General features: G+C 40.8%; 1 protein-coding gene across 1 annotated transcript; it reads right to left on the bottom strand.

Annotated features, from left to right (window-relative positions):
- Positions 1-17: 17 nt before the first annotated feature.
- On the bottom strand, positions 18-18,906 carry GNAT1 (G protein subunit alpha transducin 1). Its single transcript, XM_066594667.1, has 9 exons — positions 18,801-18,906; positions 7,136-7,178; positions 5,724-5,865; positions 5,067-5,224; positions 4,787-4,915; positions 4,492-4,621; positions 2,581-2,734; positions 2,304-2,498; positions 18-209 (listed from the first exon to the last, which is right to left on the bottom strand). The coding sequence occupies exons 1-8, from the start codon at positions 18,904-18,906 to the stop codon at positions 2,308-2,310; spliced, it is 1,053 nt and encodes a 350-aa protein (XP_066450764.1). The 3' UTR covers positions 18-209; positions 2,304-2,307.
- Between the last annotated feature and the right edge of the window lie 2,782 nt (positions 18,907-21,688).

Genomic DNA, 21,688 nt, shown 5'->3' with positions numbered 1-21,688 from the left:
GCGGGGGCTGAGGACATGACATGGAGGCAGGGGCTATTAAGGTCTTCTCTACACCCCTAAGCTTTCTGTTGGATCAGACAGTATGACGTGCAGTTTCTTTCCTCCTTCTAGGAGGGTGAGGGTATAGCGCTCCTTGTTCTGAGGCTCTTTGGGGTGGAAGGGCAAGAGGATGTTGAGGGCAAGACCCCCAACAAAAACTCCTCAGGGATCTGAAATGGCAAAATATGAAGGTCAGAAAATTGAAAATGTAACATCCAAACGTATGATGAAACCATGTTTAACCCTTTAAGAACATTTTTGTGAATTTTTATTTCCACTTTTCAAAAGTATAACTTTATATTTTCATTAACATAGCCAGTTTCTTAGCCTTTTTTATAGCATTTTCCATGTGGGATAAAAACTCTATTCAATTTATTGTAAAAGTTGTTACGTATACAACAATAACGTGTTTTTTTGTTAATTTTTTAAACAAAAAAGGGAAAAGTATGCAAAAGAGATTTTTTATATTTTTTTAAACACATAATTTTTTTCCAGATTTTTATTGTCCCTATAGGGGATTGAACCTTATGATCGCTCGGATAATATACTGCAATACTTTTGTAAGGCTGTGTACTATGTGATTCTCCATGATTCCTATCGCTTCAGCAGGACAACGACTTTGATTACCAGCTGGCCCTCTCGCCCATGATGTACACTCACCATTCTGCTGGTGGAGTACAATGTGGGAGCTCTGATGACAGTTACAGATTCACGAATGGTAGGTGACCATACTGTAGATGAACTACAGACTCAGGGCACATTCAAACGAGCATATTTGCGCAGTGTATTACATGCACAAATTTTGTGCATGTAATACACAGTGAATGGACCCCATTAATTTCAATGGTTCCATTCATATGAGTGTATTTTTTCATATGGCATGTGAAGGGTCACCGATCATCCGTCAAATTCAGGTGATTAAGGCTTTCATGTGGCACCAAAAATTGTCAGCAGAGCATCGTCCTTGGTAAATGGGAATGTGCTGCCAAAAACAATGAACCATCATTCGTCCTATAGAGTCTGAACTGGCCTATATGAAGGTCAGGTACATGAACGCTAATCCCATTGATCTTCAAATAAAAAGGGACTCTTAAGCCGGATTCACACAACTGTATTTGTACAGCGTATTGCGCGCACAAAATTTGCGGTGAATAGAACCCAGTGATTTCAATGGGTTCATTGCCATGTCGTTGCAAATGTGCCGCGAATATGCAGGAAACTTGCGTATTCGTGAAGCACATAGGCACAAAATCAATGTAGGCACAAAAGTGTTGGGATACCTTTCCGTGGTCCCCTTAGACTCTGTACACAAAAAGTAAAGTATATTTCAGTATAAGATATTTATTCCCAGGGAAGCATTCATTTTATGTCCCTCAAATTATGCAAATTTGTCCATCGTTAGTGGAACACTTGTGTAATTTTGTGTATGAGAAACCCGTTCGGATCATGATGTTCCTAGATAACTGCAGGCTTATTGCATGAATACAACTCCACCATGTGCGCAGGCGACACGCGTTTTGTTTGGCAGGACGCACTATTTGAATAAGATTAAAAGGGTCAAGAAGGTGACAGCGACTAACATAGGCCAACCCCCATATAACAGCTACTACAGCATCAGGTGGGAGATCTTAGCGTACAGGAGAGAAGAGAACATCAATGGGCCTACAGCACTGATAATAACATGCTGATAGAAGGCATACAGGATGGTGTCCAAGAAGTTGTCACAGACCCGCCCCCTGATACTGACAACCAGCCTCTATATTATGTGCGATAGTTTGTCATAACCCTGCCCCTTGGTGATGACATCACAGATATAACATAGTGATCAGAAATTAGATCTGCACACTTTATACTACAGTAACATCTATTTATCTATTACTGCCCACAACCAGTCTGTATATCTTGTCTGAGAGGTAGTCACAGCCCCACACCCTGGTGATATCACTGATATATTGCATGTGATCAGAAATAAGATCTGCACACCTTATACTTCGGTAACATTGTCTATTACTGCTGACAACCAGCCTGAATATCATGTCTGAGAGGTAGTCACAACCCCTTCCCCTATTACTGACTACACTGATTCTGAACTGTATCTATCAGAGGATTATTAGATGGGGGAAAGGGTCTAAGCAATATTTGGTTATTATACTCCTCTCACACAACTATATTTTTCCAGTTCAGAGTGGGGTTCCCCTTTAAGCAATGAGCTATTATGAAGTCCTCGGTAGACATGTGAGGAGCGGGATCTGTAGGGTTCTCACCTCCTTAGAACAGACCGCAGTCCTTCAGGTTTTCTTTGATGATAATGTCTGTGACCGCGTCAAACACAAACTTGACGTTCTCTGTGTCGGTAGCGCAGGTCATGTGGCTGTAGATTTCCTTCACATCTCGTCGCATGTTCAGCTCCAGGAACTGAGTCTTGATGTAGTTCCCAGCATCTTCATATGTGTTTGGACCTGGGTCACAAGAAAGGTAGAGACATGAAGGTGTGGGGTCATAATTGGAGTATAACAGCAGATCCCCTCCCTCTCTCCTCACCATCATAGTCTGGGAAGCAGATGCTCAGATGGGCCTTCTTGATCTTTTCTGTGAAGACATCTTTCTTGTTGAGGAAAAGTACAATGGAAGTTGTGGCGAAGTAACGGTGGTTACAGATACTGTTGAACAGATGCAGACTTTCATGCATTCTGTTCTGCAAAGAAGAAAGGAAGAAGAGTCTTGGAGTTAGTTGAGGGATTTGTAGGTATCTAGAAAGTAAAAGGAAGGTTCTAAAGGCGGCCAACCACATTATGTAAAAGCAGGCTGGTGGTTGAACAACCAGTGAACAAATGATAAGGAAGTTATCTTAAAGCAAATGCATCACCTATAAACCAGAGAGTGAAAGATTTTCCATTTTTCTAATCTGTTTATATTTACTGCTTGTAGACTTTTTTTCTCTTGTCTGTACATGACAATGGGGGCTGCCATCTTGCCTGAGCTTCAATTAACAGCATTTAGAGATTTGGTTTACAGCAGTTTCATGGGCCATAGATACGATAGATTGGATAGAAAACACTGACATCTACCAACACAGAAGAGGGTTCTTTACTGTAAGAGCAGTGAGACTGTGGAACTCGCTGCCTGAGGACGTGGTGATAGCAAAATTGGTAGAGGAGTTTAAGAGGGGCCTAGACGTCTTTTTGGAGCACTACGACATTACAGAATATAGACATTAAATAATCAGAAGGGTTGTTGATCTGGGGATCTTCCGACTGACGGACTTGCAGTCAGGTAAGAACTTTTCAAATGTTGATCCAGGGATTATTCTGACTGCCATTATGGAGTCAGGAAGGATTTTTTCCCCCAAAATGGGGTAAATTGGCTTCTCCCTCATTGGGATTTTTTGCCGTCCTCTGGATTAACAAGGGGGCGGTGGAAACAGGTTGAACTGGATGGACATTTGTCTTTTTTCAGCCTAGCATACTATGTTGCAGGTATGCTCTGTGATTTGTGCAGGAAGGTGGTAAACTGCAACCATCACGTATAGAATTCTATGAAAGTATTGTGTGCATGGTGTGTGATCTGTGCAGGGATGGGGAGGAGGTGAGCTGTAATAATCACCAATTGACTTCTATAGGAGAGTGTTGTGGGCATGATTTGTACAGGAAGGGGGAAGAGGTAAGCTGTGACCTTCGCCAATAGAATTCTGTGGGAGAGTGTTTTGAGCATGTTTTGTGATCTTTGCAAAGAGGGGCAGGAGGTGAGCTGCTTTCATCCCTGTAGACATATGGGAGTGTAGTTAGTGTCTGTGACCTGTGCAGAGAGGGAAGGAGGTGATCTGTGATAATCATCTAAAGAATTCTGTGGGAGAATGTTTTGTGCATGCTCCGTGGAGTAAGGTAGAAGAGATAATCTATGACCTTAACTTATAGATGCCTATGGGAAAGTATTGTGGCCATCCTTTGTGCAGGAAGGGTGAGGAGATGAGCTGGAACCATCAACTATAGACTTCTATGATAGATTGTTGTATGCATGTTCTGTGAGGGAAGGGGAAAGAGGTGATCTATGACCTTCACCTATAGACTACTACGGTAGAGTGTTGTGTACATGCTTTGCGCAGGAATGGGGAGAAGGTGAGCTGTAACCATCACCTACAGATTTCTATGGGAAAGTGTTGTAGGCATGCTTTGCGACCTGTACAGGTAGGAGGGGGAGGTGAGCTTTGATCATCACATATTGTGAATGGTGGATCCTGTGTTATCTGTATATAGGTGTTACCTTTCATTATAATCCTCTCTAAGATTATAATAAAATGGCTGCAGAGAAGTTTTTCTAGAGTACGGGAAGTGTTGGATTTTTTTTAGGCTTAGTGGTCAGTGTGAGAACTGCAGGATATTAGGACTTTGTTCTAGTTGGTCCTAGGGATGGGTTCACTGTAAGAATCTATAGATGGATAGTCATGCTGTTTACCACTTCATCGTCCTCCACCAGGACCATATCGTACGCGCTCAGAGCAGCAATAAAGATGATACAGGTGACACCTTCAAAGCAGTGGATCCACTTCTTGCGCTCAGATCGCTGACCTCCCACGTCAAACATCCTGCAACAGAGCGAAACGTGTAAGAAGAACAAGAATGAATCATGTGCAACTGAGTCCTATGGACTTTTCTGCTATCAGTACCAGTGTTACCTGTCCATGTTCTATATCACCTTATATCATTGTCTTATCCCACCCCTGACATGTATGCAATACAGGCTGACCTACCTAAAGTTGAGATCTTTTAATCCAAAATTTGTTTCAATGATACCAGTGGTCTTTACTCGAGACCTGAGGACATCCTGCTCAGTGGGCACGTACCCCGGGGTCACCAGTCTTTCCAGGTCATTCAGATAACTGGAGTAAAAAAAACAAAAACATCAGGATCCTCAAGAACAGTCTGGTAGTGAGTAGACCAGCCCGGGAAAGGCAAGCAGATGAGGTGGACTCTATGTGGTCAACCAACCATGTAGAACCATGTTTATTACAGGACCATTAGGACACTTACTATCCTGCTGAATCATTGAGCTGATATTCAGATGCACGGTCGAAGCACGCCTGGATACCCGAATCCTTCCACAGGCGGCCAATGATGTCTGACAGCTCTTTGGGCATGGTGCCTTCATCAATGCTGTCTGCTAGGTGCATGAGTTTTCGAGAATCATCCTAGAAGCAAATTAAATGGGTAACCTCTCATATTACAGCCTGGTCATATACGGAGCCAACTACTTTCACTAATTTACAAGATGAGGATAGGGATCAATTATATCAGGCGTTCAGGGTCAATCGCCAATTCCAAAGTGGATCTACACTGAGGACTGTTTCCAGGTCCCGTTATTGGCTATCCAAGATGGCCGCTACAATTTTCAAACTAGCTAATGCGCACTGCATGCTTCTCCCTGGCCAATCAGAGAGCCAGTACAGTATAGTGCATTGGTAGTCTAACTCTACCAATGCACTCCGGGAGATTAGGTAGTCTGAAGACTATGTTGGCCATCCTGGATGGCCAGTAATGGGATCAGGAACTGGCGGATTGGAGGGATGGCAGAAAACAACTGCAAGTAATATCCCCCTTCTCTGCTCATGGGACATATGTCTGTCCCAAAACTGGAGATTTGTTATAAGGGTTTAGGTGGAGTTCTTCTATAAATATGATTGTCCTCACCTGTCGGCCGGGGTCACCATACTGGATGTTCAGTGTGTTCATAGCTTTGACAATGGCCAGCATGGACTGAAGCGTGTTTCCGTAAATAATGGTGATAAACTCCAAGCATTCTTCAAGCGAGTAACCATCCTGATGGATAATTCTGGAGGAAATCAAGAAAGATTACACATTGTAGGTGACCAATCTATCATCAAGTCCAGGAAGGGGTGAAACATGGACTGATATTAAATAAGGATATACGCTGAATGGCCCTTTTATTAGACCCCCATCTAGTAGCTCGTTGGACCTCCTTTGGCCTTCAGAACTACAGCAATACGTCATGGTGTAAATTCTGCAGGAATATCGGCCCTTGTGGACAGGAAGCTTCTTGTAGTAGCAGTACATGACTATCTGACAAGAAGAGGTCATCAATTTATGCTGCTTGTGCCAAATTCTGACCCTCCCATCAGCACAGATATCTGGATCCATTTGAACAGGTGATGTTTTTCTGCTGCTCAGTGTTACAAATTTCGCTCTATTTTGCCCACCAGAGTCTGGCCTTTCTGTTTTTCTTAGACTGGGTTCATATGGGCGTATCTGCACGCGCAAAATTTGTGAGCGTATTGCGCAGTGAATAGATTCTATTGATTTCAATGGGTTTGTTCACATGTTCATATTTTTTGCACACACATTTCGGTCAAGTGAAACATTGACACATTTTTTGTGTATTTGCGCAGCACAGGAGCCCATTGAAATCAATAGGCTTGCGTAAATGCACGCGACCTACACAGGAAATCTGCATATTTGAGAACATATACGCATGAAATCAGTGCGACTTTGTTTGTATTTATTTGTGTGTGCAAACACGCAGTGACTTTGCACACACAATTGCACAAAGAAGCTAGCGTAATACGCCAGAGTAAGTGCATTTAGGACATGTTAGTTATAGCACCAGTGTTGTTTTCGGTTGTTCTTGGCTGTGCCGCGCCTGTTGGTCAGAACGATTCTTGACATCCTCCTCTGACCCCTTTCATGGGTTGTTTCCGTTCACAGAATCCCCTTTCTCTGGATGCTTTCCTTGATCACACCATTCTCGGTTTACTCTCCACACTGTTAAGTGAGAAAACCTCATGCGTTTGGCAGTGAAATCCCGGCCCGGCTAGTCTAGCACTGATGACCGGGCCTCGTTGGAAGTCTCTCAGATCGCTGGATTTTCCCATCTAATGTGGATTCACACTGAAACTGATCCACGGAAAACTTGTCACCTGATTTTATGCTGCACTCCGGGGTCATGGGGATCATTTCGATACAGAGGAAGTGCTAACTATGAGAGGGCCAGAGGCTCTAATAATGGGCCTGGGTTTTTAATAACGGGACCATTGAATGTAGGTAGATGATATGGCATAGATGGATGAAACATATATTATACTTACTTCATCTGTTTTACGATGGTGCTTTTCCCGGATTCTCCAGCTCCTATAATATGAAGAGTAAGAATTGGTCAGATACAACATGTCCACAATGGAAGTTGCTCTCTATGGTGCTGAATATACAAGGTGTACAGTGATAAAGAAGTGTAGCATACGTAGTAGCAGTTATATACATGGTCTAATAGTAGTTATACATAGGATGTAGTAGTAGTTATGTACACTGTGTAGTAGTAGTTGTACATAGGATAATAATAGTAGTAGTTGTACATGGGATATAATAGTAGTTATATACATAGTGTAGTAGTAGTTGTATACATGATGTAGTAGTAATTGTGCATAAGATGTAATAGTAGTAGTTGTACACCGGACGTATTAGTAGCAGTTATATACACGGTGTAGTAGTTGTACACAGGATGCAGTAGTAGTAGCTGTATACGTGGTGTAGTAGTTGTACACAGGATGTAGTAGTAGTAGTTGTATGCATACTGTAGTAATAGATGTACATGGGATGTATTAGTAGTAGTTGTATGCACGCTATAGTAGTAGTTGTATATGGGGTGTATTAGTAGTAGTTGTATATGTGGTGTAGTAGTTTTACATAGGATGTAGTAGTAGTTGTACACAGGATTTATTAGTAGTAGTTGTATGCACACTGTGGTAATAGATGTACATGGGATGTATTAGTAGTAGTTTTATAGTATATAGTAGTAGTTGTACATGGGGTGTATTAGTAGTAATAGTTGTACACAGAATGTAGTAGTAGTTGTACATGGGATATAGTAGTAGTTGTATACATGGTGTAGTAGTTGTACACAGGATGTAGTAGTAGTTGTAGACCGGATGTACTAGTAGTAGTTGTATGCACGCTGTAGTAGTTGCACACAGGATGTGTTAGTAGCGTTACTTGTACACAGTGTAGCAGTAAGCAGCCCCAGACTATTAGATTGTGTGTAAGAAGCTTACGATTGCAGGGGGAATCTTTAGATATAAGGGGGCTTATGATGAACTGCTGGAGAGCAAGGAACAATGTTGTCCATATCCACCCCTGCATGTCCCTGATGTGATTTTAATAGAGAGTCTACAAAGTGTGTGTGCCGATAGAGTACAACAGAGATTACTCCACCGACCTTGCACTGTAGTTAATCTTAAGATTCTGCTTACAAGGACGGAGCAGGTTTAATAGGATAAAAGAGGAGTATACAGGATCAGCTGCCAGTTACCCCCATTTATGTAATGTGACTACAGTGCTCAGTCTAGGCACAACACTGTGGAGCTGGGAAAGTTATCATGCACTTTAATATGGAAGGTGATGTAACAAATCATAATATAATGTAATGTGATGTAATACAAGGTAAAGTGTGATTGTTCCCAGCAAGAGAAACCAAGTAATCTTGTAGATATGATACCTTTTAATGGCTAACAAAAATACATGATGTTATAGCAAGCTTTCAAACCTCTTAGGCCTCATGTCCACGGGGAAAATCAGATCCGCTGCAGATTCTCCATGTAGAATCTGCAGCGGGTCCCTCCTGCCCCGCGGACATGAGCGCTGAAAATAGCAATTTAAAAGCATTTACCCATCCGGAGCGTGCGGGAAAAGCCTTCTCTTCCTCACGGCCGGATCTTCATTTTCGGCCGGCGGATGAATTCGTCACGCCGGCGGCACGTCGCCGGCACGTCGCCGACGTGCCGCGCGCATGCGCCGGGCACATCCGCCGAGCCGAAGCAAGAAAGATCCGGCCGTGAGGAAGAGAAGACCTTCCGCGCCCGCTCCGGGTGAGTAATTCTTTTAAATTCCTATTTTTGGTCTCCCGCGGATCCGGACGGCTTCCATAGGCTTCAATAGAAGCCCGCGGGAGCCGTCCCCGCGGGAGACCCGCACGAAAATGGAGCATGGTCCAGATTTTTTCATGCTCCATTTTTTTTTAAATCTCTTTTATTGACCATCCGCGGGTATTTATCTACCCGCGGGTGGTCAATGCATCCCTATGGGGTGCGGATCCGCGGGCAGAAGAAGAGTTAAAATCCGCTGCGGATTTTAATTCTTATTTTGCCCGTGGACATGAGCCCTTAGGGTCCTTCCTCAGGCATAATGAAATAGATCCAAAGAGGCATATATATATATATATATATATATATATGTGTGTGTGTGTACACACATATACTTATGACAAGGCACAAACATGGATGTGATTAATTTGCACTTAAATAATACTACTACAGAAATGCAAAAGAATGCCACAACAGGATGAGTAGAGAAATAAATAAATACTTAAATAGTCCACTGGTAAAGATGTGAATGTTGTATGGTCCCTGAATTAGTGTTAGGGGGTCACCAGTCCTGTGTATTATCTCTGCTATAAATTTCTCATACTTCCCAGTCATGCATGAATCTTCTTGAGGAATTTAACTCTATGTTGAACGTGTCAAATATTGATATAAATTGATTTTATGTGCACAAGTTCCAGCTAAATCATTGTGACTAAGCTTTTTAATTTGTTCAATTTTTGTATGTTTATGACATGTACCATGATTCTTGAATAAAAATTTATTGAGAAAAAAAAAAGGTTTTTATAAATTTGTACTCCCAAATTCTTCAGTGGTTTTCTGATTTGAAATTGGCTAGTCCCCTACAGGACATTTACTGCACATGATCAGGTACATAACATCAGACGTGGAACATGTGAATGTCCCCGGGATCTTATAGTCCTGCTATGTGTTGGGGATCCGTATCCTGTCCGCAGTCAGTACATGTGAGCAGGTCTTGCAGCTCCTTACATTACAGGGATAAGTTCCTTTTTGTGTGTCAAAAGGCAATGCACTGCTGATTATAAAATTCCTCAAATTTGGAACTTTTTTTCATAATGTAATATATAATATGATGTAATGAATAATAGAATGATATATTGTAATATGTGCTGTAATGCAACAAATAATGCAATACGTAATATGATATAACACAATTTTCAGGTAGGCAGAATGGACACAATACAGCATTTTTGCATTTTTTCTTTGATTTTTCTTTGTACACTATTTACCATGAATGATAAATAATGTACTTTTTTTACTACCTTTTTTTCTGTTTTTTAAGGGTCCTTTTACACAAAACAATTAATAGTTGCAGTGAGCAAATGCATCGTTTGCTTTCAAATGACACCAGTTTACACGTACAGATAATATTTTACATTTTTCATCAATTTTTTGGTTCAGTTCATCGTAGGTCTGTCAGAAGAGTCTGAGAATGGTAGGTGAACAAATGAATGATCGTCTTTTACATGGAGCAACTGGCAAACAATTAACAATGATTTTTATGTCAGCATAAAATGAACAACGAAAGATAAGTGAATAAATATTATTCATTGTTCAATTGTTGGCCATTTTACAATTAACGATTATCATTCCTTTTCGCATCATGCAACTATTATTTGAACAATAATCGCTCCGTTTAAATCGGCTCTTAGTCCCAGTAGGAACTTGAACCTGTGATCCCCCAATTGCCTACATACTTCAGTATTGCAGTCTGTTACTGTACTTTTGATAGGGCTTAATAGGCATTCTTACATGTAAGACCTGGAGGCCATTGTTAGGACCTGTCTGTCATAACAACACATCAGCACCCTCTAATTGCACTGCAAGGGTTTGAAGGGGAGACAGAGGTAGCCACAACTCTCAACCACTTAAATACAACTGTCAACATTGACTTCGGCATCTAAGGGGTTAAACAGTCTGGTTTGTCCATTAGCGCGGGGTGTTAACTATATAACATAGTTGGCACCTGCAAGTGGTGGTGCAAGCACAGCTTCACAAACCATGCCATCACTGCACTGTAATAGTACGGTGGTTTTCAGGAGCTATGTAATGCTCCATGACTTGCTACTGCAGTGCAGGGCAGAAGAGGGTTAAAATACCATATACCAATCCATCAACTCGCCTGAGGGCATACTGGGGTTGGCCTCATACACATATTATTGGCAGATCTGCTGACAGTTATCTAATATAAATGGCTGACTCTGCAAAGCCATACATCACATGGCTATTACTATGAATGGGCTCCAGCCAACCCAAATCCGGCCCTGGGAGTAGCCTCTGCACCGTGGAATCATGTATTCAGCAGCATATTATAGTAGAAGCCATGTAGATGAGGGTTAAAGAAATATCATCTACCTGCTGCAGAAAAAATCCACAGCAGGAAGTGACCCCAATACACTTCTTTATTGACCTCTCTAATAAGCTTTAAACCTGCAAATACATCTTTTTAAAGTGGTGGCTTGGCTGACTACTGAAAGCCAGGCTCCTGCTTTAACAGGAATGGAGAAACCTCAGATCCTGTCAGTTTAACCCCTTAAATAGAATGTTAGAGTTGGAAGGGACCTCCAGGGTCATCTGGTCCAACCACCTGCTCAATGCAGGATCTACTAAATTATCCAAGATGTCCAGCCTCTGTTTAAAGACTTCATGCCACAATCAATAGCAATTGCAGCATGTAAGCGGATGACAGGGGAACGTGAAAGTATTAAGGCGATTGTTACACATGTCATTCATGGGTTAATACAATTTTAAATCTGAAACTGAAGCAGCACTTCACTTCTTGGTAGTGAGAAATTTGGACTTTTCCTAGAGACCATGTTTGGTCATTGTGTCTGCATTTCTTTACTAAGATGGTGTAGGCAACAAGTCACATACTTTTTTCTTAAACTTTGTACTGATTTGTGAAGTTCAGAAAAGTTTCCACCATGATAGGCCAATATACGCTTTTTGTCTGCTAGCACTAGAAAAAAAGTTAAAACTGGGCTCGGCTCTTTAAAAAGAGCATAGCGGTGACTTCATACAGTTGATGTCTCTTTCTCCAGTGATCATTGTTAATTAATTTGGATACGTGAGAGTACTTAGATCTTGGTAGCCTTATAGCCAATTCTAAGTTTAAAGAACTACTCTAACAGTTTTTGGTGGCGAATGCGGGCAGACTAAAAAATGTAGTGAATTACCTGCTAAATACCAGCGGAGGCTAAGCACCATTAAATTAAAAGCTTAAATTGAAACTTTTTACTGCTGCTTTAGCATCTGTCATGGCACAATTCACGGATTCACAATCTGCTTAGGTGATTTCTCTTATTTATGAATTAAGTGTCTCATTTCTTTTTTCTATGTTCTATTAAGGTGAAGACTACAAGAAACTCTTGTAACCTATTGTGTGTTTATAACATCCCATCTGTTGTTAGAAGATTTACTGGACAAGAAATGTTCCCCACTTCCATGAGCTAATGACTTTAACTGAAAAGACAGGCAATAGACAAGGCTGCTAGAAAAGAGAGAAATTTCTTGTCTAATGAATCTGGGTCATAAAAAGTTGAGCCTAGGCTTGAGATTGAATAATTATACTTGTTTGTAATGATAGAGGAGTGCATGTAAATAACCTGTACAAATGAATGTAACACATTGTGAGATTGATCTGTGCTGGATAGATGTACATGTTTCAAAAGTTTCAGTCTCATACTGGTAGCTTTGTGCTTATTCTGTCTAATGGGTTACCTGATTGCTACATTGGAGTCTGGGACTCCATTAGTGAATTAAAAGACTTCATGGAAGTTTCTATTAGATAGTCATTCCAGGAATGACAATTGAAACAGTAATTCTGGATTAGCCGAATTCCAAATTAGTGGATTAAAAAACTTCGGGGAAGTGTCTGTTAAGTAATATTTCAGAGAACGATATTTGCACCTGCAGCTCATTTGGGATGAGGGACAAAGGAGATGACCCAGTGCAGGTCATGCTCAATTCAAATGTGCACTTCACTAGCACCAAAAGACAGGTACGCCAAAGACTGGATGTTTGGATGTAGATAGGTAGAGAATGTTTGCAAGTGACTGTAAAGACAGAATCAATTTCTTCATATAGAAGTCCCTTCTTTGACAGATGTGAGATTTTGGTCAACTCATGTAGAAATGAAAAATAAAACTGTAAAATCTATTATAAAATTCTGTTACTAGCTTAGAAGGAGTTAATTTTTTCCCATTGTCTTCAAGAAATAAGGTGCACTCCAGTGGGAGTGGTGCTTGCACTATAGCCAGACAGCACAGTATATGTTGAATGTGATTGTTCCCAGCAAGAGAAACCAAGTTATCTTGTAGATATTACACCTTTTAGTGGCTAACAAAAATACATGATGTTATAGCAAGCTTTTGAATCTCTCAGGGTCCTTCCTCAGGCATAATGAAATACATCTGAAGAGGCATGAATATATATACACGCATACCTAAGTAGGTGTAAGTAACTAACACTGCTTGCTTCAATTGAATGTCTGACGACAAATAAGGACCTGTGTCATCTTTTCTGAAGAATGATGTCTACACTCAATTGCCAAAGTAATATGTTCTAACTATAATATATATCTTTATTTTGAAGGTATCATGTCTCAAGCTTTTAATTCATTAAATCAGAAAATTAAGAAATGTCAAAGGGAATTCCATTACTTATGTAGTTTTTAAATTTTATTTCAAGATGGCTTCAGATATTACAAAGATGAATCATGCAAGACAGGATATGCACTGACTATGCAACATGAAGTACTACTATGACAACCACTCCCACCTAGGATGTCAGCCAAGGATGTGCAGCTGAAGGCACTCACTGAGGCATGTAAGATGTCTGGAGGCAAAACTGCACACAAGGTCCTGGCACTCTGTGGATGAGGTAAGGCCCGTTAACCTGATTGCAACCAGCGTGGGCGTTGATATTTCTCTGTTATCTATTTTGCAGGAACAGGCCTCAAAGGAAAAAAAAGGAGCGCACAAAAAGGGTGCCGAGCCGGATGAAAGGGGAGTCTGAAGGAAAGGGCAACACCTGCTCCTCCCTTGAACGTTGTACTCTATGATGTCACATTTCAGCCACAGATCATCTCACCAGTCAAAGGAGGTAATGTGTGGTATAGATCCTTTGCTTGGATTGCCCCAAGGGTTCAACAATGCTGAAACAAGGTTTGTACAGGACGGTATTGTCCGTGCCTGTCATAGCCCAGGTAAAATGGTTAAGGTACTTGCCCAACACACTGTATGACCTGTTTAGAGACTCCATGTGTTTCAGAGACTCCAAGTGGGCCTCATCCAACTGCCAGAGGTGGGCTGATATGAGTGTATCCTTGTCTGTTTTGATCTCTTTTGATCTCTTTTTAGGCTGGGACCACAGCTACGAAAAGAATATGGCTAAGAAGCTATTGTCTGAGGTAGTATGTTAATATGGAGTCCCCTGAGGTAGTAGAGGGTGATAGGCGACACTGTTCAGAAAGTAGTGGCAAGGAAAATAAATTCAATGGGAGCCTCAACCTTTAAGATTAGCAAGGCCCAAATGGAGAAATGGAAACCGAGAATAATGTCTAATCATTACGTTATATATCAGGAACACACCCAATGGAAAGATGTCACTTAATCCTTGGAGATTTTGTTTGTTCAGGTCCCTGGTATAGAGTTGTGCTTCCCACAACAGACACAAGTTATGCACAGGAGAACCGTACAAAGCACCTGCATTTGATAGTGATTTATAGTCTAACCCCATAAAGTTGGGTCAGGGCATTGCAAGCTGAAATTTCGGGAATTATATATATATATTAGTTCAAGCATTGATAACAGCATGAGTCTGCTTCACGGTTATTGTTAAATTGTTTACCAGATGTATACTGGAAATATTTGCAACTTTTGTTTTTCATAGCAGTAGGCCTGTCAATGATGCCAGTCCGATACTTACATGCACCTTTCCTCTTTGTAAGACTCCTCATTTCTAACAAAGAGACGCAGCCAAATGTACATTATGTTGATGCTCGTTCCTGTGTAACAGCCTGACAGGTCATCCTAAGTAAAAGGGCCCTTACTTGTCAGAGGGTATGCAGCTGGAAGAATGATTGCACAAGGACTGGGGCATTTATTGGAATTAACTATTAATGTTTAAATAAAAGATGTGAAAATATCTTTGCTTTTATGCTATATTAGTTTCTGAATACTATCCAATGCTTATGCAAATGTGGGATGAATTAGTAGAAGCCACAGATTATCTAGATGACCAGATTTTTACTGTGTTGGATATAGTTCAAATTTTGTTCCAAATGTCATTGCTATTCTTAGTTGTTTATGCTGCATTTAGAATCTTAATGGTTTGGATACTTTATTTTCTCACAATGTGCAAGAAGCAAATCAAATGAATTACCAAAGTTGTACGCAATAGGGTAATGTCCAGGGGAAGATGCTCACCCCATGGCACAACTATAATCTGCCTCATCCAGCACTCAAAGCTTTCCTAACCTAGATGAGTTCTCTAATTGTGGAATGGAGTGAAGCAAAGTCCTCCTTGGAGGCTAGCTCAAGAAAAGGAAGTATTGAATTCTCCTCTGTGGGACTACCCATGGGACATACCTAGTTTGGGAACAAAAGTACAATCAAAAGGAGGCAATATGTGAAAGTATTATGGTGGTTCTTGCACTTGTCGCTCATTGGTTAATACAACTTTAAGTCTGAAACTTTTAAAGCAGCACAGATCTAACTAAACTATTCTTGGTAGTGGGGAATTTGGACATTCCCTAGAGACTATGTTTGGTCATTGTGTACGGAAATCCTCTACTAGGATGGTGGGGACAACAAATCACATAATTATTCATTAAAATTTGCCATGATTTGTTTAGTTCAGGAAGGTTGCCCACCATGATAGACCAGTATATTCCTTTTGTCTGCTCGCGCTATAAAAATAAAGTTATTACTGGGCTGTGCTCTTTAGAAAGAGCATAGCAATGACTTCACACAGTTGATGTCTCATGTTCTTTCTCCGATGATCATCGTTAATTAATTTGTACATATGAGAGAACTCAGATTCCAGTAGCCTTATTCTAAATGTAAAAAAGTAATCTAACACAGAGGGGACACCCATCGGCACCCTGTACTGCAATCATAAAGTATCAATGGGTCCACATTGCAGCTAGAGGCCTCTGTGTCTGCCACGTAACTCAGCCTATTAGACCCTGCCTCTGGCTAAGTCTAATAGGCTGCTGTCATAAACATAGTAAAATGCACTACATAAATAATGCAGTGTACTATCTAGCAATCGATTGATTGCATCTTCAGGTGCTTTTGAGGGACTAAAAAATAGAATCAAAAAAGTTCATCAAAGTTTAATTAAAAAAATTCTAGTTTAAAAAAACTGTACATATTTTTCTCTAAACCCTTTGTTAAATGGATGAAATGCCAAAAACCTTTTTTTAAAAAGCAACACACAATAGGTATTACTTCATTCATAATGACCCAGACAATGAAAATGTTTTGTTATTTTTCTCGCAGGGTGAAAGTAATGCCAGAATTCCTATTTTTTTGTTCACTTCCCAAAAATGCAATAAAATGCAATGCAAAAGTCAAATGTACCCCAAAAAGGTAACAGTAATAATTACAACCCTACCCGCAAAAAAACAAGACCTCACATTGCTCCATTGCCAGAAAAATAAAAATGTTATGGGTCTTAGAATTGTTTTACTTTAAACACATTTTTATTTTTCTAAAGTAGTATAGAATAAAAAATATATAAAATTATAAAAAAGATATAAAATTTGTATTGAAGTTATCATGTTATTTTTCCTTATGGGGAACGTTGTGATAACAAAACCAACAAAACAATGGCAGAATTTCAGTTTTTTGCTTTTTTTCCCATTTCCCCCCTAAAAAAATGTATTAAAGGTTATACAACACATTACATGTACCCCAGAGTGGTGCCATTAGAAAATTTAACTCATCCCAAAAAACAAGCCCTCGTACAGCTACGTCAACGAGTTATGGCTCTTGCAATGAGAATTGGTTCTGAAGGCACAAAATAGGCTGGTCACTAAGGGGTTAAAATCCGCAGAATGTCGATTAATGTTGTGGATTTTAACAGCAAATTTCCCCCTTTCCGATGAGTGGAGGTTCAATGAATGAACAAACAGGAGCTAGTTTAGAGAAGAGCTGCCAGGATGGTGAGCGGTCTTCAAATCATGGCCTATGAGGATCGGATAAAGGATCTGCGAATGTTTAGCTTGCAGTAAAGAAGGCTGAGAGGAGACTTAATAGTGGTCTACAAATATCTGAGGGGCTGTCACAGTGCAGAGGGATCAGCCCTATTCTCATCTGCACAAGGAAAGACTAGAAGTAATGGGATGAAGCTGAAAGGGAGCAGAAACACATTAGATATTAGAAAAAACTTTCTAACAGTGAGGGGGATCAATGAGTGGAACAGGTTACCATGGGGGGTGGTGAGTTCTCCTTCAATGGAAGTGTTCAAACAAAGGCTGGACACATATCTGTCTGGGATGATTTAGTGAATCCTGCACTGAGCAGGGGGTTGGACCCGATGACCCTGGAGGTCCCTTCCAAATCTACCATACTATGAGTCTATGTCAAATCAGCACAGAACACATGCACATTTTGCTACGGCTTTTGTCACAGAATATCAGCAAAATCCAATTTGGAAAACCCGCCCCATGTTACTATACGCTTCATGTAAATAAAAAGATTCTGTGCTGTCAGACAAAACCGCCACCAACAACCCAAATAGAGATCTAATAATCTGTATCTTAAAGGAGAACACGTCCGTAATGTAAAATAATATACTCTAAGAAGTGTTCCCTGTGCACTGTGCGTTCTCTGCAGCTATACAGTGGCATTGATGACTCTAATACGCTTAGATTACTGTACCCAAGGTGCCATTTTCTGTCCTTAATCTGTTTGTAAACTAAGTAGCAGATTAATGTCCTCCTAACCCAAATCTCAAACCGGCTGAGAACTGAACACCTTCGGGAAGCGACCGAGACAGCAGAATAATGACTGCGAGGGGCACAAACTTCAGTGATAGGATACTTGCTACAAGTCCACATCACCGTAGTATTGGATGCTACACAGAACTCAGAGAAACGAGTCTGGCAATAAAGATTGAGAAGCATATAAGAGAGATAAAATAGATATGAGATGGATAATTAGACATGGGAGAGAAGATATGAGATACCAGGTGGACCACAGAAAAGTAGTTCAGCACCACACTCTTATGAAGGCTGTATAAGGGTACAGTATGATTGTTCTCAGTAAGAGAAACCAAGTAATCTTGTAGATATGATACCTTTTAATGGCTAACAAAAATACATGGTGTTACAGCAAGCTTTTGGATTTTTCTTATCAACTCTTCAGCTGCCTGATGAAGGGTCAATAAGAAGAACCTGACAGCTTGCTGTAACATCATGTATTTTTGTTAGCCATTAAAAGGTATATCTACAAGATTACTTGATTTCTCTTACTGAGAACAATCACACTTACTGGCTAACATGGTACCAAACCTTTTTTTTCATATTATCTAACGGTACATTCACACGCTGAAGAAATGTAGCCGATTTTCCATAGCTGAAAATTCCAGTGCAAAATCCGCAGCATTTTCACATCAAAAACAGTAAAATAACACATGTTTTGATGCAGAAACTCTCGAGTCAAAATTTGCACCAATTACATAAGTAGATGGATTAGAGATTATAGAAATGACAAATATTAGATTTTCTTCCTTTCTTTTATAGACGTTTTATACCATTTCTTCCTTCGCCTTATTGCAGTCTTCTGTGATTGGTCAGTAGTGTGGACTGTGTTGGCACCTTATGTAGATTATTAGCATTTGTGCCACTCACCCAGTAGGAGCAGTTTCACCGTCCTGGCATCCTTTTCTGCATCTTCCTTCAATTTCTTCTCCAGTTCTCGAGAATGCTTCTCCTCGGCGCTGGCTCCGGCTCCCATGTTTCACGTATCCCAAGTGGGGAAGTTAAACCGCACTGGAAAAAAATTCCTCCTTATGGGGGCCCCGAGAACGGCGAGCTGGCTGTGTGACCACCACTAGGACTGCTGGAGGAATGAGTCCTGTCCACTTGCCGTCCTTCCAAATCTCATCTGTTCTAATTCTCAATAGGATTTTACAGCCACATCTTGTCATGTGACTCTTAGGGGGCCTATAGTCGCCAAGGACAGGTAAAGGGGGGAGACAGGTGTAGTGTTGCTGAGCTCAGCTGAAGTCCATAACCCCGCACACAAGTGTTCTTCTTATCCAGGGAAGAGGTTTATCTTAAATCTCTGTATACGCTGAGTCCAGGGAGGAAAGACTTACACTGATCCTCCTCTATCCTGCACCTTCACCAACACGTCTACAAATAGCGCACACAACCGCCCACTTTCTCTGAGCTGTAGAAATAAGCCGTATATCCCGTATGTCTATATATCCTCATATCTATACATCCCATGTAGATGGGGTCCACAGAAATTCCTATCCAGGGGCAAAAGAGTTCTTTCCAGCATTGCACGAGGGAATGTATGTGTGAAGTTGCTTGTTCCAGCACTAAAATAACGGAAGGGAAGCAATTTAGGGTGGTTTCACACCTGCGTCGGGGATTCCACTTCAGGAAGCAGAAAATGGGGAATCCCCGTGGTTGAACGTCTCTGTCTTAGGACGGAACCGAACAGTGCTGAAGGACCCCATTGACTATAATGGGGCTCATTCGTTTTCCGCTCAGCTGCCTGGCTTTTAGCTGGAAGAAAAAACTCTACATGCAGCACTTTTTCCAACGGTATTTCTGGTATTTTGTGCCGGATCTGCAATGAATCATTCGATTGGAGGTTCCAACGCAGATGTGAAAGCATCCCAAGACAAATTAACATATCAAATAATGTCTGACTGTAAAGAATAAAGAGAGCTTTATCATACAGAAAATGTTCAAAATGACTGCCATCAGTGGCAGTACAAAGATGTATGCCGTTGAGTGTAGTAGAATGGATGGCATATAGCATTTTTAGGGTCGCCATTTCGCTCATATTTGTCTCTCTAGGTCTTCAACATCATGAGCTACTGCTTGGTATGTCATAGACCCCTGCTTTAAAGGGGTTGTCCAGTTCTAATTTACTGATGGTCTATCATCAGGGTGGGTCAATAGTAGATCTGTAGGGATATGCCATCTAGGACTCCACCAATCAGCTGTTCTCTTGGCCAGTGCACTCATAAACTGAGCTGATATCTGCAGAAAGCAGACAAATCTGTTCCGACTGCAGTGGCTAGGCTTGGTATTGCATGCAAAGTTCCAAATCACTTCAATGTATTGTTCATTTGTATAGGACATCGCCACTGTACTTTACATATCACCCAGCAGCTTGTATCTCGTATAGTAGAGATATTGATATTGTGTGTTGCAATATTTTAAGGGGTGACCCTAAATAGTTAAAATGTTGCTATGATAATGGATTATGAGAGGCACTAAAAATCATGCCAAATTGTTGCATGCGCTAAAATTTTGGCACAGTGAAGCTGAGTATGTTCTCTGGTAAAGGACTGATTGGCTAATGCCTGAGGTATAAAATGGACAATTTCTGCTACATCATCAGGGGAGCGCAGGGACTGTGTAAAAGAGCTGAGTTGCTGCTGAGGAGATGCTAGTAGAGGCGTGATAGTTTTCAGAGGATGCAGGTTGCTCAGGAAATGGAGAGAGAGCAGAGAGGACTTAGTTGAGCAGCGCTGGGGAGAACAACAACAGTAGGTCACGCGGGGGCCCAAAAGAAGAGAGCCTTCACTACAGCCCTGGATTGGAGGAGGCAACTGAAACGTGACAAAGAGAGTGGTGGCAGAATCGTGTTCCTGACCCCCAGACAGTCTCGAGTTGTAGAAGCGATGACTCCTGTCCCACGATTTTGTAAGTGAGGCCAGCCTCAGTAAAACTGCTAGGCGTGCACACTGCTAGGGACAATTTGTTAGCAGGCCTGCTATACAAAGGGGTAACATTGCGGAAACTAACATTATGCAAATTTTAGGTGCTCTAATCCAGGTTATGGATTGTATTATTTAACTACTTTAGGACCAGAGTTTTCTCATTTTCCTTCCTTTACTTTTTTTTATCCCTGTCTTCTAAGAGCCATAACTTTTTAATTTTTCTATTGACATAGCCATATGTGGGCTTGTTTTATTTTGCAGGACAAGTTGCATTTTTAATTGTACCATTTAATGTACTGTATAATGTATGGAAAAACGTTTAAAAAATTTAAGTGGGGAGAAATTTTAACCCCTTAGTGACCAAGCCTGTTTGCGCCTTAATGACCAGGCCAAATTTTGCAAATCTGACATGTGTCACTTTAACATGGAAAAACACCAGAAAGGTTTTGCATATCCAAGCGATTCTGACATTGTTTTTTCGCCACATGTTGTGCTTCATTTAGGCGGAAAAAATAGACCGATAGAAATTGTGTTTATTTATTAAAAGCGCCAAAATTGGGAAAATTTTGAAAAAATCGTCATTTTTTCACATTTCCAACTGCAATATCTTAAATATGTGCAAACATAATATAGAAATTTTTGCTAAGATTTATATTTCCACCCGTTTACTTTATTTTGGGCGCACATTGGAAAAACTTTCGGTTTTTTTTAACTATTTAGGAGACGTACAAATTTAACATTACTTTTTAGCATTTTGAGGAACACTTTGTTTTCCTATACCAAGCCGAGATTGGAAAGGCTCATGAGTGTCAGAATAATAGATACCCCCCC

The sequence above is a fragment of the Eleutherodactylus coqui genome, chromosome 3, assembly GCF_035609145.1.
Source record: "Eleutherodactylus coqui strain aEleCoq1 chromosome 3, aEleCoq1.hap1, whole genome shotgun sequence".
NCBI classification, from domain to species: domain Eukaryota; kingdom Metazoa; phylum Chordata; class Amphibia; order Anura; family Eleutherodactylidae; genus Eleutherodactylus; species Eleutherodactylus coqui.
Note: the sequence above shows the minus strand (reverse complement) of the source record. Positions and strands in the feature narration are given on the sequence as shown.

What these genes read in the sequence shown, in the direction of transcription:
- GNAT1 (XM_066594667.1), bottom strand. Translation starts at nt 18,906, where the DNA reads ATGGGAGCCGGAGCCAGCGCCGAGGAGAAGCATTCTCGAGAACTGGAG. An exon ending in GGTGAAACTGCTCCTACTGG is followed by an intron (nt 7,179 to 18,800) that starts GTGAGTGGCACA and finishes TTCATATTATAG; the next exon opens with GAGCTGGAGAATCCGGGAAA. An exon ending in CTCAATGATTCAGCAGGATA is followed by an intron (nt 4,916 to 5,066) that starts GTAAGTGTCCTA and finishes TTTTTACTCCAG; the next exon opens with TTATCTGAATGACCTGGAAA.